The sequence below is a fragment of the Conger conger genome, chromosome 11 (assembly GCF_963514075.1).
Source record: "Conger conger chromosome 11, fConCon1.1, whole genome shotgun sequence".
Lineage (NCBI taxonomy): Eukaryota > Metazoa > Chordata > Actinopteri > Anguilliformes > Congridae > Conger > Conger conger.
This window is the reverse complement of record NC_083770.1, coordinates 49044081-49067445: the sequence shown is the minus strand read 5'-3', so window position 1 is coordinate 49067445 and position 23365 is coordinate 49044081. Positions and strand designations below refer to the sequence as shown.

The 23365-nt window shown below is 46.3% G+C and overlaps 1 protein-coding gene across 1 annotated transcript in view; it reads left to right on the top strand.

Annotated features, from left to right (window-relative positions):
• The window catches only part of LOC133140879 (astrotactin-2-like), a 408973-nt gene extending 404063 nt beyond the window's left edge, over positions 1-4910 (top strand). The window contains exon 23 of the mRNA XM_061261152.1: positions 4673-4910. Within this exon, the coding sequence (XP_061117136.1) occupies positions 4673-4910 (238 nt within the window). The remainder of the gene's footprint in view (positions 1-4672) is intronic.
• The last annotated feature ends 18455 nt before the right edge of the window (positions 4911-23365 follow it).

Sequence of the window (23365 nt, the reverse complement as noted above, 5' to 3'; positions counted from 1 at the left end):
GGGACAAACACCCCCCTCGTAAAAATAAAAACACGCAACTTCTTTAAGAAATACTTGTGGAATATGGCGGCCTGACGGAAGAGTCATCCCCACGGTTTGAGACTGCAGTGACCGGGACCCAGAGGGACATTCCTCCAGGAAGCGTTTGGGTAAAAGCGGGGATGTTATTTATGCTCGGGAGTTGGCGGCGGCCGGCCTTGTTGCAGTAATTTATGTCCCCCGGCTCCGTAGGAGGCGCTCTGTAAAAATGCGACGCGCCGGCCAAACAGACTGCGGTCGCCCCGTCGAACGCTCCTCGCCGGTTTATCACCGCCCACCCCGGCGGGCTTCCGCCTGCGCTCCGTACCTTTCTTTCCCGCAGAGACTGTTTTCCTCGGGCCCCGCTCCTGCGTCAGGGGGAACGTCGCCGGCGTGTTTCCACCACGTCACGGGGACCGAGCCCTCCGAGGCGCGTCTGCTGAGCTGGAGTTATGGGTTCTAGGCGTCGGCCAACGCTCGGCGCTTGGCCCCCGGCTCGGTGCTGGCTCTCGTTCCCCGGTGTCGGGGGGGGGAGGGGGGGGGGGGCTCCCGCTGAGAGGACTCGGGGCCGAACCGACCGACAGCTTCGCTGGGGCAGACGCCGGCCGGCGTGTCAGGAGTGGGAATTTCTCCGTTTGCTCCCCGTAGTGAGGACCGCCTTCATCCCACCACTGTTTGCTCTTTCTCTTTCCGGAAAGTTCCTTTTTCGGTGTGCCTGCCAACTGCCAGAACGTCCTGACTTCCTGGCTCGTATAACGCTACATTGGTAAAGACCGAAGGAGTGCTTTTAAATCACAAATCCCACCAATCCCCCTGACTGCAGTAATCTCAACCGCTTGTTTTTGACACTTCCCCCTTACCTCCTACTAAGGGTTGGCAATATGACAATATGTAAATGATATAACGACAGAAATATGTGCCATAATATGAATTTGGCTATATCGTCTATGTCAGTAGAGTGTTAGTGCAAAAGTTTTGATCAGATTGATCATATTGTTCATTTGGAGCCAAAGCCCCATGGGTAATATATTGACGCTGGTCAGCCTGGCATGGCTGGACTTTACAGAAGGGATACAAGAGATATCAGATCTCACATTTACCGGCATCCCTCGACCGGTGGTCTCTGACGATATGCCAAGAATCACAATTACTAACTTTTCTGTCATGTTGCAGATCTGTTCTCCTCTCTCCTCCCTCCAGTTGCTGAGCGTGCTATGAGCTCAATCAGGTGGCTCGTTGAGTCCTGTACTCCTTATGGCTTGGATATGAGATAGAATATAAGATATAGAGTTTGCATATAGCATATAGCGATAGCATTAATGATTGTCATTGTTCCTGTTGTTGCCGCTGTTAGCTACAGCGTTGGCGTGATGACTGAGTTCATTAGCGTAGCTGTGACACAGCTGCAGGGGTTTAACCGCCGTCAGAGGAGGAGAAGGCGGAGGAGCGAGGAGGCCTGGAACCCCAGCGCACCTCCTCTCCTCCTCTCTGCCGCCGTGTCTGAGACAGACAGCCGAGCAGCTCCCTGCAACCTTGAGATGGCCTCAGCCAACGCGCCCCCCCCCCCCCCCCCCCCCACATCCCCGCCACCCCCCACCCTCACCCCCCTAGTCCTTTTCAAACGTGAGCGGGCTGTCAATTCCCCCTCCCCGCCGCGCACGGCACACACATTCCGCACCCGGCATCCCCCTCTCGCTCCGGCCGGGCCAATCGCTCTCCCAACCGACCTGCTCCCTGACTGTCCAGCAGGAGGTGTATCCTCCTGCTCCCTGACTGTCCAGCAGGAGGTGTACCCTCCTGCTCCCTGACTGTCCAGCAGGAGGTGTACCTTCCTGCTCCCTGACTGTCCAGCAGGAGGTGTATCCTCCTGCTCCCTGACTGTCCGGCAGGAGGTGTACCTTCCTGCTCCCTGACTGTCCAGCAGGAGGTGTACCTTCCTGCTCCCTGACTGTCCAGCAGGAGGTGTACCTTCCTGCTCCCTGACTGTCCAGCAGGAGGTGTACCCTCCTGCTCCCTGACTGTCCAGCAGGAGGTGTACCTTCCTGCTCCCTGACTGTCCAGCAGGAGGTGTACCTTCCTGCTCCCTGACTGTCCAGCAGGAGGTGTACCCTCCTGCTCCCTGACTGTCCAGCAGGAGGTGTACCTTCCTGCTCCCTGACTGTCCAGCAGGAGGTGTACCTTCCTGCTCCCTGACTGTCCAGCAGGAGGTGTACCCTCCTGCTCCCTGACTGTCCGGCAGGAGGTGTACCTTCCTGCTCCCTGACTGTCCAGCAGGAGGAGGTGTACCTTCCTGCTCCCTGACTGTCCAGCAGGAGGAGGTGCACCTTCCTGCTCCCCGACCAGCCCAACCAGCAGGGAATAAACTTAAACTTCATTAAACTTAAGCATGTGGAAATTTTATTTCGAAACGGAAAAAAAAACTTCCGTAAACTGCATATGTATTTCTTGTGTTTTTTGACATGCAGTATAAGTTTAGACCTTTTAGGAAATTTAGTTGAATGAATCTATGAAAAGGGCACTCGCGTAGTCGTAGTGAACTCCACCCGCCCCCCCCTTCTGCCGTGATGGTATATCAAACCAATCCCCAAACCCCAGCCATAAGGCCCCCACCTAGTGCAGCTTCTGTTCAGCCATCCCCAGGAGAGGACATAGCCTACGCACAGGCCTTAAACAGCAATAAAGAGAGACTGAAATATGACAGCACGTCAAGCTCCACTGCTGGATAAAAGCATTTCTGGAGGAATATTTTGTTGGTTTTATTTGCAGAGAACTTCCTGTACCTCTCGGGTTACTGTTCCATCAGCGAGCTCTTTCATCCTCCGTTGTTTTTGACAGCGATATTTATTACGTACGATTCAATATTCCGGCCTTAATGACACACGGTGCGGCTTAATAGGTACTGGCAGTTCAGCGTTTAAAAAAAAGAAAAAAAGAAAAGAAAAAAAGAAAAGTGAATTTCCACATGGCTCCAGAGATAGATCTACCCTACCCCTGTGACTTGGGTCTCTGAGGTGTGCGAGAGATGAGATTTACATTCCGCACTGCATGCTGGGGGAACTCGCGCTGTGTCTCGCAGACTAAAGGTCCTCATAGATCACGTCTGCGCTAGTCAGACCGACTGAGCCTCTGAGGCGGTTTGTTGTTTTGGACTGAAATACTTTTCCACACCTCGCCGAGCTCGTCTGGTGTACCGGAACCTGTGCAAAAGCCCTCACACCCCGCCTGCTGGTCCTCTCCACCGGCTCAGTTGCACCGGGCAAGATCGATCGAGCGCAGAAGGATCCGAAACAATTACGTATTTTAACCCAGGTCTGCGCTGATGTCGAAGTAAGCCCGGTAAAGATGTGGCATGAAAGTTCAGAAGAGACATCAGCGCGGCAGCGAGACCAGGCATCTCTCAATGGCTTCAGCAGAGATTTCCACTGTGAAAACCAGAGATTACCAGGGATCTTAGCAGTGAATTTACTCCACCGGCGTGTGGGAGTTTAGCAGATAATTCTCTTTTTTTTTTGTAGCAAAGTCAACAGCGACGTCTTGGTAAGAGTGAGAGTGGTTGAGCGTTGCGGAATTTTCTGGAGACTGTGAGGGTGACCGGGTTTGAAGCAGAGTGGCGAACAGGGGCGTTTGGCGGGGAGTGATGTCAGTCTTGGCGTTCTCCCTGCTGCAGCACAGTCTCAGACTCGCTGTGGGTGCCAGAGATGCTTTCAGACCACGGGTTGCCAGATGCCCAGTTTTTCAACCGGCATGTCCGGTTTTTAAGTCACGACGGGACAGTAATGTCAGATCTGAGTAATCGATTAGCAGCTGAAAATAAATTAGCCCTCAGTTTGTATTGATTTTCTGGTCACATCAAACACCATCGGTTCCCTCAGCCATTGTTTCCCTTCCGCTGCCCACCATGTTGGGGATTAAGCTTGCAGCTGTGCTTCTGCTCCGTTCTTTGACTAATTATTACTAGACTGATGTTTTGACAGCAAGCTAGGAGAGCTGAAACTCTGGTGGCATCTCTCTCTCTCTCTCTCCCTCTCCCTCTCTCTCTCTCCCTCTCCCTCTCTCTCTCTCCCTCTCTCTCTCTCTCTCCCCCTCTCTCCCTCTCCCTCTCTCTCTCTCTCCCTCTCCCTCTACCTCTCTCTCTCCCTCTCTCTCTCTGTCTCTCTCTCAGACCAGCAGTTACCATTTAGACATAAGCACTTATGAATGCTTGTGCAGTGCTTATGGATGGGCTATGTTGTGAATGCCCTATGTAGCGCTTATGAATATGCTATGTAGTGAATGTGCTATGTAGCGCATAGCACATTGACTCCATGTTATGAAGGAGGTGCTCTGGGCCTGTGCAGGGTGTATAGCGCTCTCATGCTGTGCTCTGACCCTGTGCAGGGTGTATAGAGACCTCATGCTGTGCTCTGACCCTGTGCAGGGTGTATAGAGCTCTGTGCAGGGTGTATAGCGCTCTCATGCTGTGCTGTGGGCCTGTGCAGGGTGTATAGCGCTCTCATGCTGTGCTCTGACCCTGTGCATGGTGTATAGAGACCTCATGCTGTGCTCTGGGCCTGTGCAGGGTGTATAGAGCTCTGTGCAGGGTGTATAGACCCCTCATGCTGTGCTCTGACCCTGTGCAGGGTGTATAGTGCCTCATGCTGTGTTCTGGCTGCAGGAAGGCGCACCTGATCCTGCGCAGGGTGGAGCGGATCAGTGCGTACTGCGGGGGGCTCCTCCGCAGCTCGTCCATCCAGAGTCGGACAGACACGGTGCCGTACGTGCTGTGCAGGAGGGAGGACGCGGCGCCCGGCGCCTCGCTGTGGCACAGCTCCCTGCAGGAGACCCGCGCCTCCTGCACCGAGAAACTCATGTCCGTGCCGCGCAACGCCTACGGGGACGCCAAGCTGCGATGAGAGGGGAGCCGCCAGCACCCCCGCCCGTGTGTCCCCCGCCCCCGCCCCCACCAATGTGTCCCCCGCCCCCGCCCCCACCAATGTGTCCCCTGGCCCTGCCCCTGCCCCCACCCCCGCCTGAGTGTCCCTCTGCCAGACATGCGTTCGAGACAGCCAGCAGGTTACTGTCGATCTTTCATGAACAATCCATTTCGTTTGCCAACCAAGGCCTTTTTCCAATACAAATGGATGCGACTTAAATCAAACAATACCAGATAGCTGATTAGTTGCTTACCTGTGATTTATCTTTAAAGGCAAACCTTCAGCATTTCCCCCATCAGCAGCACTTTTTGGTTTTGTTGTGCTCTATCTTTTCAAACTGTTAACTAACATTAGCTAACATTCGTGGTAGGAAACAGTTTGAATATGTTGCCGAACGTTAGCTAACCTCTGCTGTCTTGAATGCGCGTCTGGTCGCATCGCCCAAAATCCTCCCCCCCACCACCGAACCCCACTCCAGCACCGTTTTGGCCTCTCCCTGAAAAAATACAGACAACAGAAATTCAGAATTGTAAAAATGAAAAAAAAAAAAAAAAAAAAAAAAGTATGTCAAATAACTTTTGAGATGCGTCTTTTTATATTTAAAAAAAAATCTATATAAGGAGATTAATGTGCCAAGTGGAATGAGGAGAAACAAAAAAAAAAGTATGTCTATGAACTCTATTTAAAGGGAACACTGTTTCACAGAAAGAGAGCTGAATGAGTATGGTTAAAGGGCATGTAAAATATTAAATTAAATTACCCCCCCCCCCCCACACACACACACACACACACACACACACACACACAGACAATGGTTGTTTGAGGACAGAAATGATGTGTTAATGTATTATAGCATTTTTTGGTCCCCCAAGATAACTTTGCATCGTTTTCCGATTAACCTAATGAATACAAAACAACAACCGTATACTCAACCAACCAGGCAACCACTCCCTGTACACTCAACCCCACATCACTCCCAGCACACTCAACCCTGCACACTCAACCCCACACCACTCCCTGCACACTCAACCCCACACCACCCCCTGCACACTCAACCCCACACCACCCCTGCACACTCAACCCCACACCACCCCTGCACACTCAACCCCCACACCACCCCCTGCACACTCAACCACACACCACCCCCTGCACACTCAACCCCACACCACTCCCTGCACACTCAACCCCACCCACCCCCTGCACACTCAACCCCACACCACCCCCTGCACACTCAACCCCACACCAACCCCTGCACACTCAACCCCACACCACTCCCTGCACACTCAACCCCACACCACTCCCTGCACACTCAACCCCACACCACCCCCTGCACACTCAACCCCACACCACTCCCTGCACACTCAACCCCACACCACCCCCTGCATACTCAACCCCACATCACCCCTGCACACTCAACCCCACACCACCCCCTGCACACTCAACCCCACACCACCCCCTGCACACTCAACCCCACACCACTCCCTGCACACTCAACCCCACACCACCCCTGCACACTCAACCCCACACCACTCCCTGCACACTCAACCCCACACCACCCCCTGCACACTCAACCCCACATCACCCCTGCACACTCAACCCCACACCACCCCCTGCACACTCAACCCCACACCACCCCTGCACACTCAACCCCACACCACTCCCTGCACACTCAACCCCACACCACCCCCTGCACACTCAACCCCACACCACCCCCTGCACACTCAACCCCACACCACCCCCTGCACACAGCGAGGATGGGGTGATGTCATCGGTGGCGGGCTACGTGCGCTGCACCAGTGAGCGGGAGCGTTTGGGCAGGATTTCTGCTCCTCTGCGTGACAGCCTCTTACCCACTAAAGACCCTGTGAGAGAGCAAAGAGGGAGCTCTGCTGAGAACAGAGAGAGAGGGAGGGAGAGAGAGGGAGAGTGAGAGAGAGAGAGGGAGAGAGAGAGAGAGAGAGAGGGGGGGGGGAGAGAGGGGGGGAGAGAGAGTGAGAGAGGGAGAGAGGGAGAGAGAGAGAGAGGGAGGGAGAGAGAGGGAGGGAGATAGAGAGGGAGAGATAGAGAGAGGGAGGGAGAGAGAGGGGGGGGAGAGAGGGAGAGTGAGAGAGGGAGAGAGAGAGAGAGAGAGGGAGAGAGAGGGAGAGATAGAGAGAGGGGAGGGAGAGAGAGGGAGAGAGAAAGAGAAAGGGAGAGAGAGAGGGAGAGATAAAGAGAGGGAGAGAGAGAGAGAGGGAGAGAGAAGGAGATAAAGAAAAAGGGAAAGAAAGATGGAGAGGGAGAGAGGTAGGGAGAGAGAGAGGTAGAGAGAGGGAGAGGATGTGAAAACTGACAGGAAGATTGTGAGGAGGAAAAGCGTGCCTGTGAGGTGTGTTCTCAAAGCCAGAGCCAGCCGTTCACCTCCATGTAAACAAAGGATTCCATGTAAACATTGAGACGTCGTGTCATTTAGATGTTTTTTTTAAATCCTTATTTTCTTCGGTTTTAATCTGGAACCTTTTCTGCTATTTATTTGTGTTTTCTTTTAATGTATCCTGGCTCTGAATGTGCTTATCTGAACAAATACCTGAACATAAAATAAACCGTTTTCCTATATTGTCATTGTCACATAGACCAAACATATGAATGTTTTTTCTTTTTTCTTTTTTGAATGGCTTTCTTCTAAATAACTGTTTCTTTTCCTTTTTTTTTTTCTTTTTTTTTCTTATATATACAATGAAATTGTATACAATGTACGTATGGATTTGATTAAGTGTCCTGTCTTAACCTTGACAGAAACTTTGAAAAGGAAAGTTGGTTTCCAGTCAGATATGTTCATCTAAGTATGTAAGTCAGAAATGTGGGTTTTTTTGAGAAAATAATTATTTATGGAAAAAATCCGATGTGGGTAACCAATACTGAGAATGGAATAACTTCACTTGTTTTTGTTCCCAAACTAATTTTCATATAGAAATGTTTTTGTGAATTATTATTCTTGGCCAGACACCCAAAATGATTTGTTTCAAGTTTGTATTCTGGTTGTTGGCCAACATGGGGAAATATTGAGATATTGTATATTTTTAATGTTCATTATTTCCACAAGTTTTGCTTGAATGAAAAAAGCCCAAACTGAAACAAACCGAATAGTCTCATTGGACGCTCACATTTCATATGGAGTTCAATACAATTCTCAGTTTTGTGAAAGAGCTCATGACAATGCACCATGGCAGAAAGCAGAAGTCATCTCAAACTGGATTCATGAACATGGCAATGAGTTCAGTGTTCTGCAGTGGCCTTCCCAGTCACCGGATCAGAATCCAATAGAACACCTTTGGGATGTGGTAGAACGGGAGATTCGCAGCATGAATGTGCAGCATCTCAAAGGAATGTTCTCAACGTCTTGTGGAATCCATGCCAGTAACAATTGAGGCTGTTTTAAGAGCAAAATTAGGCCCTAACCAGTATTAGTATAGTGTTCCTAATAAAGTGTTCAGTAAGTGTATAGATGGTACATAAGAAATTAGTTGTTTCATCTGGAGACATGGCTATAGCATTTTTCATTTCTGGCAATATTTCCATTGGACTACACTTCCCAGAATCCTCACGAAAGCTCAGACGCATTCAGCAAGCCCAGCAATGCCACGCATTCTCATTTGTTCCAAGACATAAAATTCTGCAAACGTTTATTCAAAATGATGCCCCTGGCATCGAGTTTTTTGATTCCTTAGGCAGTGCCGAGCTGTGTGGCTGCAATCAGAAGCCATTGCGAGAGCATGCCTGATTTATTGTTTAATGGCATTGGTTTTTGGCCGCACATAGCTAGCATATCTGTATGTGCAGCAGAATTGTCTGCTGTAGTGCCTGACTCCATTGCCTTTCTTTGGAGTGTCAATCAAATCAAATTCAATGTATGCGTGTGTAGCGAATATACATGGATTGAATGTTCCTCCCTGCATGAGTTAACTGCATGAAATGTAAATGCCAAGGGGGAAGACCGCCCCTGCCGCATGTGGAAGTGACAGTGGTTGGCCAGTAGGGGGCCAGTGTTCCCTTTAAACCATGCCATAAATGTCCGAGCCGCAGTCCTGATGGGATGCAGTCCTGGAGGAGGCGCTGTCTTGTGGATGAGGTGTGAGGCAGAGGCGCTGACACGCTGGCCGTTAATGATCCCGCAGCGCTGGGCAAAACGGCGGGAGTGCCCACACCCAGCTTCCTAATCCGGCCGCCTCCGTCTGCCCGGCACACTGCGGTCCGCTGCTGTTCACAGCGCCGTTCTGGGGTGACCGTCCCGGCGGGAGTCGCGGCTGTGTCCGGCGGCGATGGGCTTTGCTGAAAGCGGCTCTTGAGCGCAACAGTTTGAGGAAAGTCGGGTTGAAGGTCTCTGGAGACTGAGCAGAAATTGGCACTTTTACAAACATTGTGATATTGTGTTTTTAGTTTTATTATTATTATTATTATTATTATTATTATTATTATTATTATTATTCATATGATTTGTTCAGAGTAGGCCATATTCAAAATAAGGTGTGCTAATATTCAATATTGCAGAAATTTTTTTTTTTTGTTTTTTATGTGTCAGCCTGCTTCGGGGGTTGCCACTGGGTCTCCTTGATAATTATTATTATTTTTGTTTGTTTGTTTATTCCTTAAAATCAGAGCCCTGATTTTTTTTTTTTTGAACAAAAAAACAAATGGGTTCACTTTTAATCAGTGCAGTGAAGATGAAGACATGTTGTTTGATAATCTGAACCAAAATGTAATACCGTGTTGTTTGTTTGTCCCTTTGTAAAGCTAATAACAGAGAGTGCGAGACTTATTGCGCGCACATTAACATTATTTCTGAATTCTAAAGTGAGCTTAAAAACGCGATTCTGTGTTTGACGGGGTGCATGAAATCAGTTTATTAAGAATATGTTCTGAATGCAAATTGGAAGTTCTGAAAGTTGCCCGTGAATGCAGTCAGCCAAATTTAAACAGATTAAAGATTAATTAAAGATTAATACAACCATTGTGTAAACCGCAACCCTGTTGATGTCTGAATGTCAAATTTGATTTGAAATAAACCTACATAAACAAACACACACACACGTACACAATGCAGGTAAAGAGCAAAACAGGTGAATTTAAATATCTGATGTTGACATGAATGATTGTGGCATCCAGAAACCTGAAAATATGCAGGTATACTGACCCTTAAAGTTTCTGAGTCAGTATCAAGACAGAAGACACAATAGGCAACCTCTGAGCAAAGTGAGATATAAAATGCTCAATATTTTAATCAACCCAATACACGAACATTCTCCAAAAAACGCAATTTGCATTCATATTTTATCAGCAAGAATCATCTGAATTGGATAACACTTGCTCAGATCGGAGCAGAACAGGGGAAGTTTATTTTAATTTTCATATTGGAACTTCCTCTCCCAAGACTTATCCTCCTCAACTATACGGATTATTTGCGCATAATGGTGCCATGCTTCTGTAGGTGTTGTTTTGTTCATGATGTCGCCATGTTTAACTGTGTGAGTACACTTGTCTCTGTGAGCCCGGCATATTAAATGCATTCCGTTTAAAATTATGCAATATTGTCAAATAAAAGAAATACAGGTGAAATGTCCTTTTGCTAGTTCAGGCTGCCATATCCTTCACTCACACAAATCAAGCATAGCCGCCAGGACTATAATAAAATGAACACACACAGTAATGTTCAGCACATGTTCAGGACTGCTGTATACAGAACTATGTGTGTACAGATAAGACTCTGTGGTGAAAAGGTCTAATTAAGGAGATGAGTGTCTCGTGCTCGCAGTGTAATGGATCAGGCCCTTAACGATCAAACTATTGTTAATTATCATTTTCAGAAATGTTATTTTATATTTTTAATGAATTGTGATAGTACATAAATATGCTGTAAATATTAAATTGTATATACCTCATGTGGTGTTCTTGGTCTTTTTTTCAGGGCAGTAGCTCTTTCTTACTCTGCATCTACAGTACAGTGGGCTGCAGAATTATTGGCACCCTTAATAAAAATAGAGAAAAATAATAACATGGATAATGATCTGTATTTTATGTTCAAACGTACAGGAAAACAATATACTTTTATTTCAGTAAATTTACTCTCATGTTTCAATGGTTTTTGTTTAGTAAACTAATTTTTTTCTGAAAACCACAGGGGTCTAATTTCTTGGCGCCCCTAACAATTATTGTAGATAAAATCAAGTAAAGTTGTCATGATAGGAACCAACATGCAGGGAAGTGCATTAACCCTTTCCACTTTGCCCCCCTAGAGGGCAATTTCCACCTATTTTGTACTAGTCCTATAAACTTCAATATCTCAAAAATGATTCACTGCACACACATTGTTAAAATTAGAGAAGAGGCTGGTAACATTCAGAAATTTGAGGAAAAAACACATTTATGTCAGCATGTTACATACAGTGTATGCAAAAAACAAAAAACAAACAAACAATTACAAATCGCCTTATGTTTTTATAGTTTAGCACTGAATATCTCAATTTCTTGGGCAAGGACCAATGCAGAGCTACTTTATATTTTTGCAAAAACCTCATGTCAACTTGTGTACAAAATATGGTAAAGATAATTACAGGCATTCAAATTCCACATGAGTTTTCCCAAAACAGCACCCAGATGTCCTCACGTGTCCCCAAATCTCTCCAAATACAAAACATATGCATATCGCTTTGTCTAGACACATGAATGATCATAAAAGCTTATTTTTTCCTTTTTTGATACACAGTGTAAAGAAACCTTCATGTCTGTTTTATTCACATATATAAGAATATGTTTTTATAAAGCCTAAAGTTTTTATATAGCCTTCCTGTATCACAATTAAAATGGAACTTTATTTCAAAATTAGGTTAACCAGACCCTCAATAGCGAGTACAATTACAGGTTTATCTATACCAAGTCCAAATCCTGTAATTACAGACGTCTGTATATTCATACTGCCATGCCAATGCAACGATATTCCTAAACTGTCCGTCATCTGAATATGACACTTTATAACTTGTTGGAAAGGGTAGGAAACCCTGTACAAAAAGCTTACTGTGTGTTACATTAGTTTGGTACCGAAATGACCAAGCAATGCATTTACACAACAATAAATAGTTTTATTGCCCTGCTTTGCAAGTAAGAGCCTGATAAGCATCTAGACTGCTGTTCTAGCTAGCTAGAGTTTTCTTAACAGTCTCTTTAATCTGGCATCGCCATTTTGCGGTTTTTATATATATATATTATAATATGAACACAATAATAATTTGAGATGTCGATTACTCAACCAGTAGTTGATAGGGTTAAATAACTTTTAATGTTGCATTGATGAACAATACAAAATCTCAGTAATGGTGTCCATGGTTCACATTCACTAGTCTTCACTGCTGACATCACTATTCCAATACAGTGTGTAACATCAATCCCAGATAACATTGATTAGATCTCACCACATCTCCCCTTTTCTTAAAGAACATAAAATCATTTTACAGAACAAATTCACTGAGAACTTCCAGTCCAACTTTCTGTTAACAAACCTTTTTTTTTCTAGGACATTGAGGTGCACTGCTCTTTGTCCACAGCAACCTTGAGATTATTCTGCCCAGAACCAGTTGCTGTTCCTATAACTAAACTTATTGTACCATGTCTTTTTTTAAGTGTCCCTGAATTGTAGGGGAACTTTGACCTCTCTACCTCTCAGTTCAGTCAGTTTCGCTGTTTGCAGAGAAGCTGGCAGTTTGGTTGAGGGGGCAGGAGAAGGCTGGTGGTTCTAGGAGACTGGCAACAGGCTCATTCTGCTGATGTTGTCTGGACCCCTCTCTTGCAGGAGACTCTGGTACGACTTGCAGGTGTCAGTTTTCCCTTGCAATGCTCCCATTTTCTGTCTGGAAAACATAGGACCTAGACTTTCCATCCCTTCTCACCATCCAGCCTGACTTTCACACTTTATCCAGGATGTATTTCCGGCAGGGTGTCCACTGACTGTCTGCTGTTGTAAATGTACTGGAAAACTTGCTTGGCTCTCTGGTGAAAACACAGAATGGGGTGAAATACACAGTAACAAACTATGAGACAGAAACACGGGACATGGCACACCGGCTTCTGGCAGATGTGCTTTTGCTGTGCAACATCCGTGCAGCGCATGCGGTACCTGTACCATTTTGTCTGGTCACTCATTACGGATGAGCCCGACGGCCCTCGTCGTTCCCCGTTGCCTCTTGGATGAGTTCCAGCCTGTGCTCAGACACTGGTTTGCTTGTCACCGCCGCTTACAAACATGCTGACACCATCCTCTGTGCGTGGCGTGTTCCCACCTGTCAGCAGGTCACACGTCGACTCTTTCACGTCAGCTACCGCCAACTGCTTCCCAGAAACATGCGCTGCTTTCACATTGAAGCGCCTGAGCCTCATGAGCTGTTGCTGATAGCTGAGCCGGGCTTTGTCCAGGTCATACACGTTAATTCCCTTAATTGGCTCATGATATGTCTGTAGGCCAAAGCTTCCCATGACCTGCAGATAGCAAGAGAAGCCCATACCCTTGCTTCGCATTCTTTCGCAATCTGCGAGTATCTTCTCTCAGCCTCTGTCAGCTTTAATCCCTTGACAGTTTGAAGCACTCAGACACTGGTCATGAGTTTGCTTTGTCAGGCCCAAAGACGAAAATATCATCCATCACCATGACCGTGCCCTGGCCCTTCAGGACCGGCTCATTCGCCTCCAAAAGATTTCTGGAGCGGACGTAATGCCGACGCAAAACTTTCCAACTGGCGTCATAAAGGTTGTCAGTTAAGTACTGCCTGGTTGAGCGGGGTTTTCCAAAATCCGCTTCACGCAACAAACCTGGAGAAAACTCTTGCTCCCGATAGCTTAGGTGCTATGCCCTCCAGTGTGGGTAAGATGAACCTCTCCCACTTTACTGCCTTGTTATTTAATTTCAAGTCCACACAGATTCACACTTTCCCATTTCTTTTTAATACTGGGACCATGAGGGCACACCAGTCAGTGGGCTCAGTGACCTCCTCTATGATTCCCAATGACTGGGTTCTCTATAGTTCGTCTTCTACTTTGGTCAACACTGGTAAAGGTACACGGCGTGGTGTAGCAAGAGTATAGAGGACCGCCTCGGGGTGTAGCTAAATTTTAACAGGCTCACAGTTTAGTAGTCCGATATCTCCAAACACATCTGCGCTGACTTCATCTGCTCTGAGGACTAGACCTCGTTTTGCATGCTGAGCAGGTTGTTAACATAGGGCCCCTGAACGACATAAATCCAAAATGGAGTATTCTTCTCCCTTGTGCTCACTCGTGGATATAAATTTCCCAATACATTGGATATTCCCAGCAGGACTACAGAGATCGGTTTCTGCTTCTACCAGCTGAGGGCGCTGTGGCACGTTCTGATAATTGGCCTGTGATGTCACTGTTGTGTCCGTCTTAAACTTCACAGACGTTCACTGGAAGCTTTGCATGCCACACGCCCTCCGAATCTGATTGCTTTGTTATTGACCCAAGAAAGAATGCCTGTCACGGAATACTGTCAAAGAGCGGGTCATTGATGTGATGGAGATGTTTTGCAGCCAGTGGTCCAGGGGCGCCATTTAAGATCAATGACACAATGAATTCAACAAAGTACCAGGAAATCTTAGCAGAGAATCTTGTTGTCTGTGCTAGAAAGCAGAGGCTTGGCTGTAGGTAGATTGTCCAGCAGGACAATGACTCCAAGCACACATCAAAATCCACACAGAGATGGTTAATAATAATAATGTTCTGCAATGGTTATCTTAGTCTCCAGATTTAATTATTATGAAATACCGGTGAACTGAACTGTAGAGGGGGATATCGAAGGGATATCAATGAATCTGAAAAGTTCTGCATGGAAGAATGGTCAAAAATCTATCTAAATGTATTCTCTAACCTTATCACAAATTCTAGGAAAAGACACATGTCTTTGCTAGGGGCATTTGCAGAAAGTATTAACCCAGGGGTGCCAATACTTGTGGAACCTGCTTTTTGTGGAAAATAGAATGATTAATAAAGCACACTACTTTACACGTTTTGGAAAATATAACATGTCAGTAACTGTTTTATTTTTTAGTTTAGAGCACTTTCTGTGAAGATTTATCAGGAGTGTCAATAATAGCTTTACATACCTCTCTCTCCCGCTCCCTCTCCCAAACACCTACACTGTATGTAAGTGGCTGTGTCATATGGAAATTGGTATGTGCCATAAATGATTTACTTGAACCATAAAGCCTACATAACTCCTGTCACAAATCCATGACAGTGGAGGAGAGCCAAATGGCAAATGTCAGTACCATCATAAAAGTACGCAGCAAACAGTTTCACCAAACAGTTTTACAACCGCAATAACATAATTAATGTTGAATACTTTCTGACAATATAATGACATTTGTCGTAAAGCTGTAATATCCTGTCAAGGCAGGTTACGACAGGTGATATGCCATGCTTATGGCAACATTATGTAGGTTCTGTGGCATACAGTTCAAGTAAAGTGTCATTTAATTCTCAGAAAACAAGCACACAGCTTACCCTGTAATTCAATTACTTGAAAAGGGGTTAGTGGTGGGTCATTTGCAAATGATTAGTTCTCTCTGAAATATGCCTTTGGGTGAGTGAAATGAACCACAACACCTCCTTGTAACAACAATTAATTGATCTAATTCTTCTCTATCTACCGGTGACTGTGAGTGTGTGATTTATACTTGTATGTATAACCAGAACCAACCAGTTAACCCTTGGGTAGTCTTAACATTCTGTATACTTCCCTTGTGAAAAAATTTAGCAGGCGCTCTTATCCAGAGCAACGTACAACGAAGTGCAGATCAAACACAAGTACAAGTACAAGACCCACCTTCACTAAACCCCTAAAATAAAGCAGCTTAATTTAATTTTAAACCCCAAGTCTATTTTGAGCGAAGAAACAACCTGTCACTCATCACAAACTTTGTCATCAAATTTCAAGGTGAAAAGAAGATCATTTAGCGGGTTTTCTCTGCTGTTAAACATAGTGGCAGGTTATTTTTTACCCTTAAGACAACAGAACAGTTAATACAAAGATAGACACTGCTGAGGGGGGCACACTACCTTTAGCTGAAGGCGCATTAGTGAGGGCTCCTGGAATGTCTATCCAATACTAAACTGAGAAGCTGGGCCATTGGATTGCCCATTTGTGTAGTGCTCAATTTGTTGCATGTGCATGCACACAGTAAAATGTTCAGTGTTAAATCAACTCTTACAGAGGGTCCCATCAGATTCATTGGTACTCTAGAGTTGAATAAATTCTAGAGTTGAATAGCCAAGAGTATTGAGTATAATGTTATACTCACCTTATGCAATACTCTTGTCAGACAACACTTAGAGAACTGTGTGCAGTTCTGGGGACTAAGAATGACATACAGGCACTGGAAAAGGTTCAAAGAAGGGCAACCAGACTGATTCCATGTATAGAAGTTATGAGGAAAGACTTGAGATGCTTAATCTCTTTAATCTTAGTAAAAAGAGACTTGGTGGGGATTTCATTAAGGCTTTTAAATTAATTAAAGGGATTCTTCAGGGTGAGTTGGTGAGAAGAATGAGGAGGCATAAATGGTCATTGGCAAAGGATAAATTCCACACAGACATTAGGATCGTTTTGCGATTATGTTATATTATGTAATCTTTCCCAGTCAGTCATGGAGGTACAGTCACTGTCTGCCTTCTGCAATCACCTGGAAAAACATACATTTTCTGTACCCGACATACTGATGAGAACAGGCCTCCTACCTCCACCTGCCTGATCCCCGATACCCTGTTCGCTCGGCTGCTGACCTTTTGCCTGGACTTTTCCACGGACTCTGGTTATTCCTGCGTCGCCCGGCTCCGCCGTTCTTTCACCCAGTTCCCGTCGCCCTCCATTAAAGCCTGCCGTTTTCACTTCATCCTTGAGTCTGCTCTTCGTTCTTCCGTCCGCAAACCTTGACACGCACTGCGTGTGTCAGCAGACGCTGGCCTCTGAGAGCTTCAGCGCAATGACCCGAGAGCCTGTTCGCTCGCTTCAGCTCCATTGAGTCTAGCCAGGCTGACAGGATCAGGTCTCAGATCAATTTTCAACCAAAGCTCAAACGCATCGGTCTGATGAAATGTTTCCATGTTTAATTCAGTTTCCGCCAAAGCCAGTTCACAACAGGGTTAGTGGGACCCGGGCCCCAGCTGCAGTAATGCACTTTTAATTGTTTCCTATATGGATAATTGGATTGGAACAGCACGACAAGGTCCCTCATCCATCTTCCAGGGGCTTCCTTGCTGATATACCATTACCCCCAATTTAAGGAGACCTCCTGACCCCCTTTCCCCTGGTACCCCCACCACACAATAAAAAAAAACAAAAGTAGCGAGATGACCTTTGATCCCTCCAGAATGGGTGGCCGACGGCAGATAAAACCGTCTTATCTTTGATTAGATTAGTGCCAGTCATCTCCCCGCTCCTTTTGTTTGGCCATGCAGTAGCAGGGGTCAGAGCCTAGGAAGGCGAAAGCCCCCGCAGGAAAGGTCCAGTGTTAATTGAACCGAGTACGTATGCACATATCGGCGAGCGAGTCCAGTCGGGATCACGTGAGGAAAAGGAAAAGCATTAGGTGCGCTTCAAGGGTATCGAAGCATATATGTAGATGCCGGTGCTCATTGGAGGCTGTACTGAAAAGGAGTGCAGAGGGGAAAAGTTCAAAGCCACGTGGATGTTAAAAAGCTTTTATTCTATCGGCTAGAACACATTTAAAATGGTGGCAACCAACGTGTAGTGGCTAAACCACCTTCATCGAGCCTCCATCAGGACTGCGGACAGTCCTTCATGTGCCAATCCTGCCTTCCGGTCCTCTTGGTTGGCTCAATTGCACCAGGCAAGATCAATCGAGCACAGAAAAGTATTTGAATCCATAACGATAATGCATTTGACCCAGGCCTGAATGCTACGGAGGGTAAACGTCGCTGCACGGAATTTCACTAGGGGCGTAATTCGCTCTTATGTCTGGGTACCAGCTGCACTCAGTGTCTTAGGACATAGCGGTACACTGTAAAACATCCCCTGTTAATTCAACTCTACCAGAGTACATGTAAAAGTTGATTTAACACTGAACATTTTACTGTGTACCTACCTCTCTACTCTTCCCCCTGCTCTCTGTATCGATCCCATCCTCTCCTCTCCCCTCTCCATCCATCTCCACCCTCGAGAGCCAGTTTCTTTTCTGTTGACCCCTGGCTTCCTCTGACCATCGTTATCACGGTTATTTATGTCTCAGACCAGCCCTCCGTCTTTCTCTCTCACTCCCCAATCTCTCTCTTTTTCCCTGATGATCTGAGATTCCTTCCATCCTCTCGGCCTGTATTTTTTCTCTCTGCCTTTTATCTTATTAGGTGATTCCACCCACTCCTCCTCCAGATGTTCCAGAACATCTGGCTCATCTGGTTTCCTTCCATCGCCCCCAATGCTCCCCCAGCCCCCAGCCACTTGCAGTAGATTCGCTTTCTTGTTGTCCCGGTCTGTCACGTCCTTCCCCTCCAGTGTAAAAATGTGTCTCTTCTCACCTTCTCTCCCACATCATCATCCTCCGTCCATTCATGTCGTCCCTTTCACAGAACCGCCATTTTGTTTGCCCCTCCCGAGAAGATCACAAGATGTCTCCTTCGTAAATGGTAAATGGCAAATGGCAAATGGCAGGCATTTATGTAGCGCCTTTATCCAAAGCGCTGTACAATTGATGCTTCTCCATTCACCCATTCATACACACACTCACACACTGACGGCGATTGGCTGCCATGCAAGGCCCCGAGCATTTGGGGGTTAGGTGAGCATTTGGGGGAGCATTTGGGGGTTAGGTGTCTTGCTCAGGGACACTTCAACACAGCCCGGGCGGGGGATCGAACCAGCAACCCTCCGACTGCCAGACGACTGCTCTTACTGCTTGAGCCATGTCGCCCATTGAATTTGGGGTGTGTCCTGTGAAGCAGAGGCAGAGGGGCTGCTAAACAGGCATCTGAATAGATCTCCCATCAACAAGTCACAGTCCTTGAGGGCTACGAACTGCTGTTTGCTTCCCCCTCCCTTTACCTGGGAGTCAGGTATGAAGACAGCCCGATGAATTAGTCACACAAATTACCCTGGAGAAAAGAAAACCAGGGCTGGATTTGGATTTGAGAGCTAGACGTGATGATCGCAAGACCAGACCATGGTCTGCCCACCACATATTTGCCCTCACTGACTTCTGCTTTAATCAGCATTTTGAAGGTAGAGGCCCGAGCGTTTCTATGACGCTCCAGAGAGAATGTCAGCCGCTGTTGACAGAACTGAGAACTGTTTTAGAAATGCGGCCCTTGCTGGCTACAGCCACCTACACGTGCTCAAGACCGAGGTTACTCAAAAGCGGAAACTGACTGTGTTGTTTTTATGACTCTAGGGGGCGACATCACCACTCTGTAGCAGGGCTACCCCAGTCCGTGCTCCGTCATGGTGCTTAGATACAGAACATCAATAAGAATGTGATATGTCACCGAATACCTTCCTCGAGAAGACACATTTCGGGGGGGGGGGGGGGGGCGGGGGAGAGACCTGCGAGTGAGTTTCTGCTCCCGCTTATTGATTGTTCTCATGGTTGTTTTGTTTTGAAGAGGCTACTCCTGGGTCTTTGAAGGGACTTTGAAGGGAGCGTCAGGTCTGGGGACGCAGATACAGGGCTTATCGCCGAACCCTGGTGTCAGCCTGGGCCCTGAATGCGTCTGAGACCTGGCTGTAGGCTCCGGCAGCACAGAGGAAAAGACGGGCGGTGATTTGGGGGGGGGGTGGGCTGTTTGGGGTGGGGGGCGGGGGCTGGGAACGCGAGCCCTGGCTCTTTTCGGCTTTAATTTACTGCTCTGTCACTCTCCTCCAAAGGTCTGGTCGCTGATAAGGGAAATTCTAGGACCCGTTGACCCTGACATCCCCTCTTATCCCCCAAATCACTCTCCTTCCCCGTGTTTTTAGAGCTGGGGTCAGCAGAGGGATTTTGGGGACGGGATGGGGGGGGGGCGCTGGGATGGGGGCGGGGGGTGTTTGGGATTACCAAGGTCAAAGAGAAGAGGTGGAGGGAGGTTTGTTTTTAGGGTCAACAACACACGCAATGTTTCTGCTCTCTCCCTCTCTCTCTCTCTCTCTCTCCCTCTCTACCCTCTCTCTCTCTCTCCCTCTCCCTCTCTACCCTCTCTCCCTCTCTCTCTCTCTCTCCCTCTCTACCCTCTCTCTCTCTCCCTCTCTACCCTCTCTCTCTGCCTCTCAAATCTCTCTCTCTCATTCTCTCTCTCTCTCTCTCTCTCATTCTCTCTCCCTCTCTCTCTCTCTCTCTCTCGCACACTCGCCGTCATCAAATGTATTTTTTCCTCTTATTTCATTGTTATTTATTATTCATTTTTATGCTTTAAAATTTTCGAGTGTAAAAATCATTGACTTCAAGAGGGCATATTAACAGCTGCTTGCAACGCCCAGTGCTTCCATGTCCTGTAGGCTACGAATAGCTGTCAATGTCACTGTGTAAGTATTGTTTTTGCAAGGCCGTTTCTTGCCATATGAGGACTATGCATTTGTGTAGGACCCCGTAAACAATGTGAGTCTCTGCCAGGCTGCTGCCCAGGCTCATTCAAGACCTCTCTGTCCGATACAGACCCCTCCACCCCCCTCACCCCCAACCCCGGTCCACAATCACAATCACCATCCCCCCCTTTGTCGCCTGTGATCACAACCTCTCAACCTCTCAAACCCCAGAGTGAGAGTAAATGTGGAAAAAGGGCTGCCATTCATACACGGTTCACCCAATATTTTATTTTTGTAATATTTGGAGTAATTCTGACTCTTGGAAAACAAACCCCAAAGGGTTACTTTTCAGAAGAGTCTTCATGACTGTAGTCAAAAGGGTTCAGGAATAGTAATAGTAAGTTTTGGGTATGTTATTTTCAAGCTTGTTTCAAGAAAATGGGCGATACTTAAGAGGTTAAATTGAATAATACTTCTCGACGGTTCCTGTAGTCTAGATCACCTGCCATTTTCTTGCTTGAACATCTTCCATTCCGGTCCTTGGGGTTGGTTTCTGATTTGTTATCTGGGAAGCTAGTTACGGGTAATAATAGGAAAAGTTTGCTTAGCTATTGTTGCATAACGTGAGTCAATAATCAATGTATTAAGATAATGTGTTCACAAAAGGTGAATTATGAGTATTTTGATGTATATATATTTACGTATAATTACATTATTTCGATGTAATTGCATAAAATGTACAGTGGTGATTTGCATGGGTGCATGGCATTTTGTAGATATCGGATTTGTGTCCCAATCGTCTGTAGGTAGGCCTATGTATTGTCATATAAAATCAGCATTGGTTGTCATCTGTCTATGACCTGTAAATAAACGTCTATTATCCGTGACTGCGAAATCTTATCAGTCCAATTGCTGATTATCTTTATTTCAAAAAGAGCATCAATGAATGTTTCCTCATTATATTATGACTACATATTACATTACAAGATATTGCTTACACATGGAATTAATTTCCATCAGTCCTACCTTTCTATAGAGGTAAGACTATACAACAATAACAATAATACATTCCTCCCTTTGATGGACATTGTTTTGGTAAGATATTAATTTATTGTTATTGTTATAATTAATGTGTTTTCTATTGTTATGGAGACATTTCCCAAAATGTTTCAAACATTTTCAAAAGTTCTGTTGCATTTCTTTACACGGCGGTTGTTTCCAGCCCCAGTTCTCTGTGTCTCCATTTGTTTTAGTTTTTTTTTTTAGCATTCTCTCCAGGTTTAGTCAAACTTGCAAGGTTTCCAGGGTCGAAACGCCCCAGAAGCCGTGTGATTTAAACCTGTCGCTGAGGGCACCTTTCCTGTGGTCTGCCCTGGAAACAGCCTTTGTTTTTACAGTGATCCCGGCGACGTGCTTATGAATCACGCGGCTAATCGCCGGGTTAGCGCCGTACATAAAGTACAACAAGCTCCATTAGCCGGTGTCTTCGGCATCATTCCTGCTGAAAAAAAAACACACTCCTCCCCCCCCTCCCCCCCCCCCCTCTCCTTTTTTTCCACCATAAATATTATTTCATCTCCAGAAGCAGGAGTTTTGCTCCTGTCATGCGACATTAACTGCGCTTTAAAAGTCAGTAGCTCGAACGCGTACATGCCAGAAGACACCTCACGGTTAGGTTTAACAGCTCGGTTTCCTCCGAAAACAAATCTGTCTGTTTTAATGGATTAAACCTTTTATTCCTCTCCGTGGCTCGCCAACAAGCGGGGCCGCACTTCCCCGGCCACTGGAAACCTTTCATTATTTATTTCTGTGTGTCTGGGAATGTGCCTTTTCACACTACAATCAGCCACCAGTGACTGTGAATGCAGAACATGTGTGTGTGTGTGTGTGTGTGTGTGTGTGTGTGTGTTCATGCATTTATTCATTCATGTATTCAGTGGTCCACATTAATTTAATGCTGGTCAACTTACTCATTCACAATATTAAGCCCATTCTTATTTAAGTCTTACAAAGGTATCCGCAATGCATTACTAATGTGGAGAAAATGATCTGGAAACAGAAAGTATGAGAGACAGCTCCACTCAAGCAAATTCATTTTGGCTGTTTGACCATCAACCAAACCATGCTTGCACCCATAAATGCCACAAGCAGTGACACATTTTCAAGCTCCATATAACAACTGTACTATGGACTATTTGACATCTGTCACAAATCTGTCTTGCCTAAAGTGTCATGTTCCACCTAGAAAAGAAGCTCACGTAGTATCACGTTAAACTCTGTGGCACGCTCTCGGCTTCCTTCCTTTCAGGTAACGTGTCACTTTTGTTCCCTTGATTATCACACGTGAACGAGCAGAGACGTAGATATCACTGCATACTGAACGCCAAGAGGAAGAGCAGGCAGGTGAGTTCCTGTTTCCAGTACAGCTAGTTCCACAGCATGACCTCTGTGAGGAAGACAACTGCTGACTTGGATCCTGCTCGTTTTCAGATAAATAGTTTTTCGGTACTTTATTAGATACACCTATCCAGTGCTGGGTACCTTTTGCCTCCGGAACGGCCTGGGTTTTTCACGGCATATATTCAGCACGGTGCTGTAACATTCCTTAGGGATTTTGGGCCCTGTTGGCTCAGTGCCATCAGGCCGTTCCTGCAGATGTTTCTGCCACACATTCATGCTCCGAACGTCAAATTCCACCTCATCCCAAAAGTGCTCTTTTGGACTGAGATCTGGAGACTGTGCACACCATTGAAGCAAACTCATGTTGGTGGAACCAGCTTGAGATGATGTGTGCTTTGTGACATTACATTACATTACATTACATTATTGGCATTTGGCTGACGCTCTTATCCAGAGCGACGTACAGTTGATTAGACTAAGCAGGAGA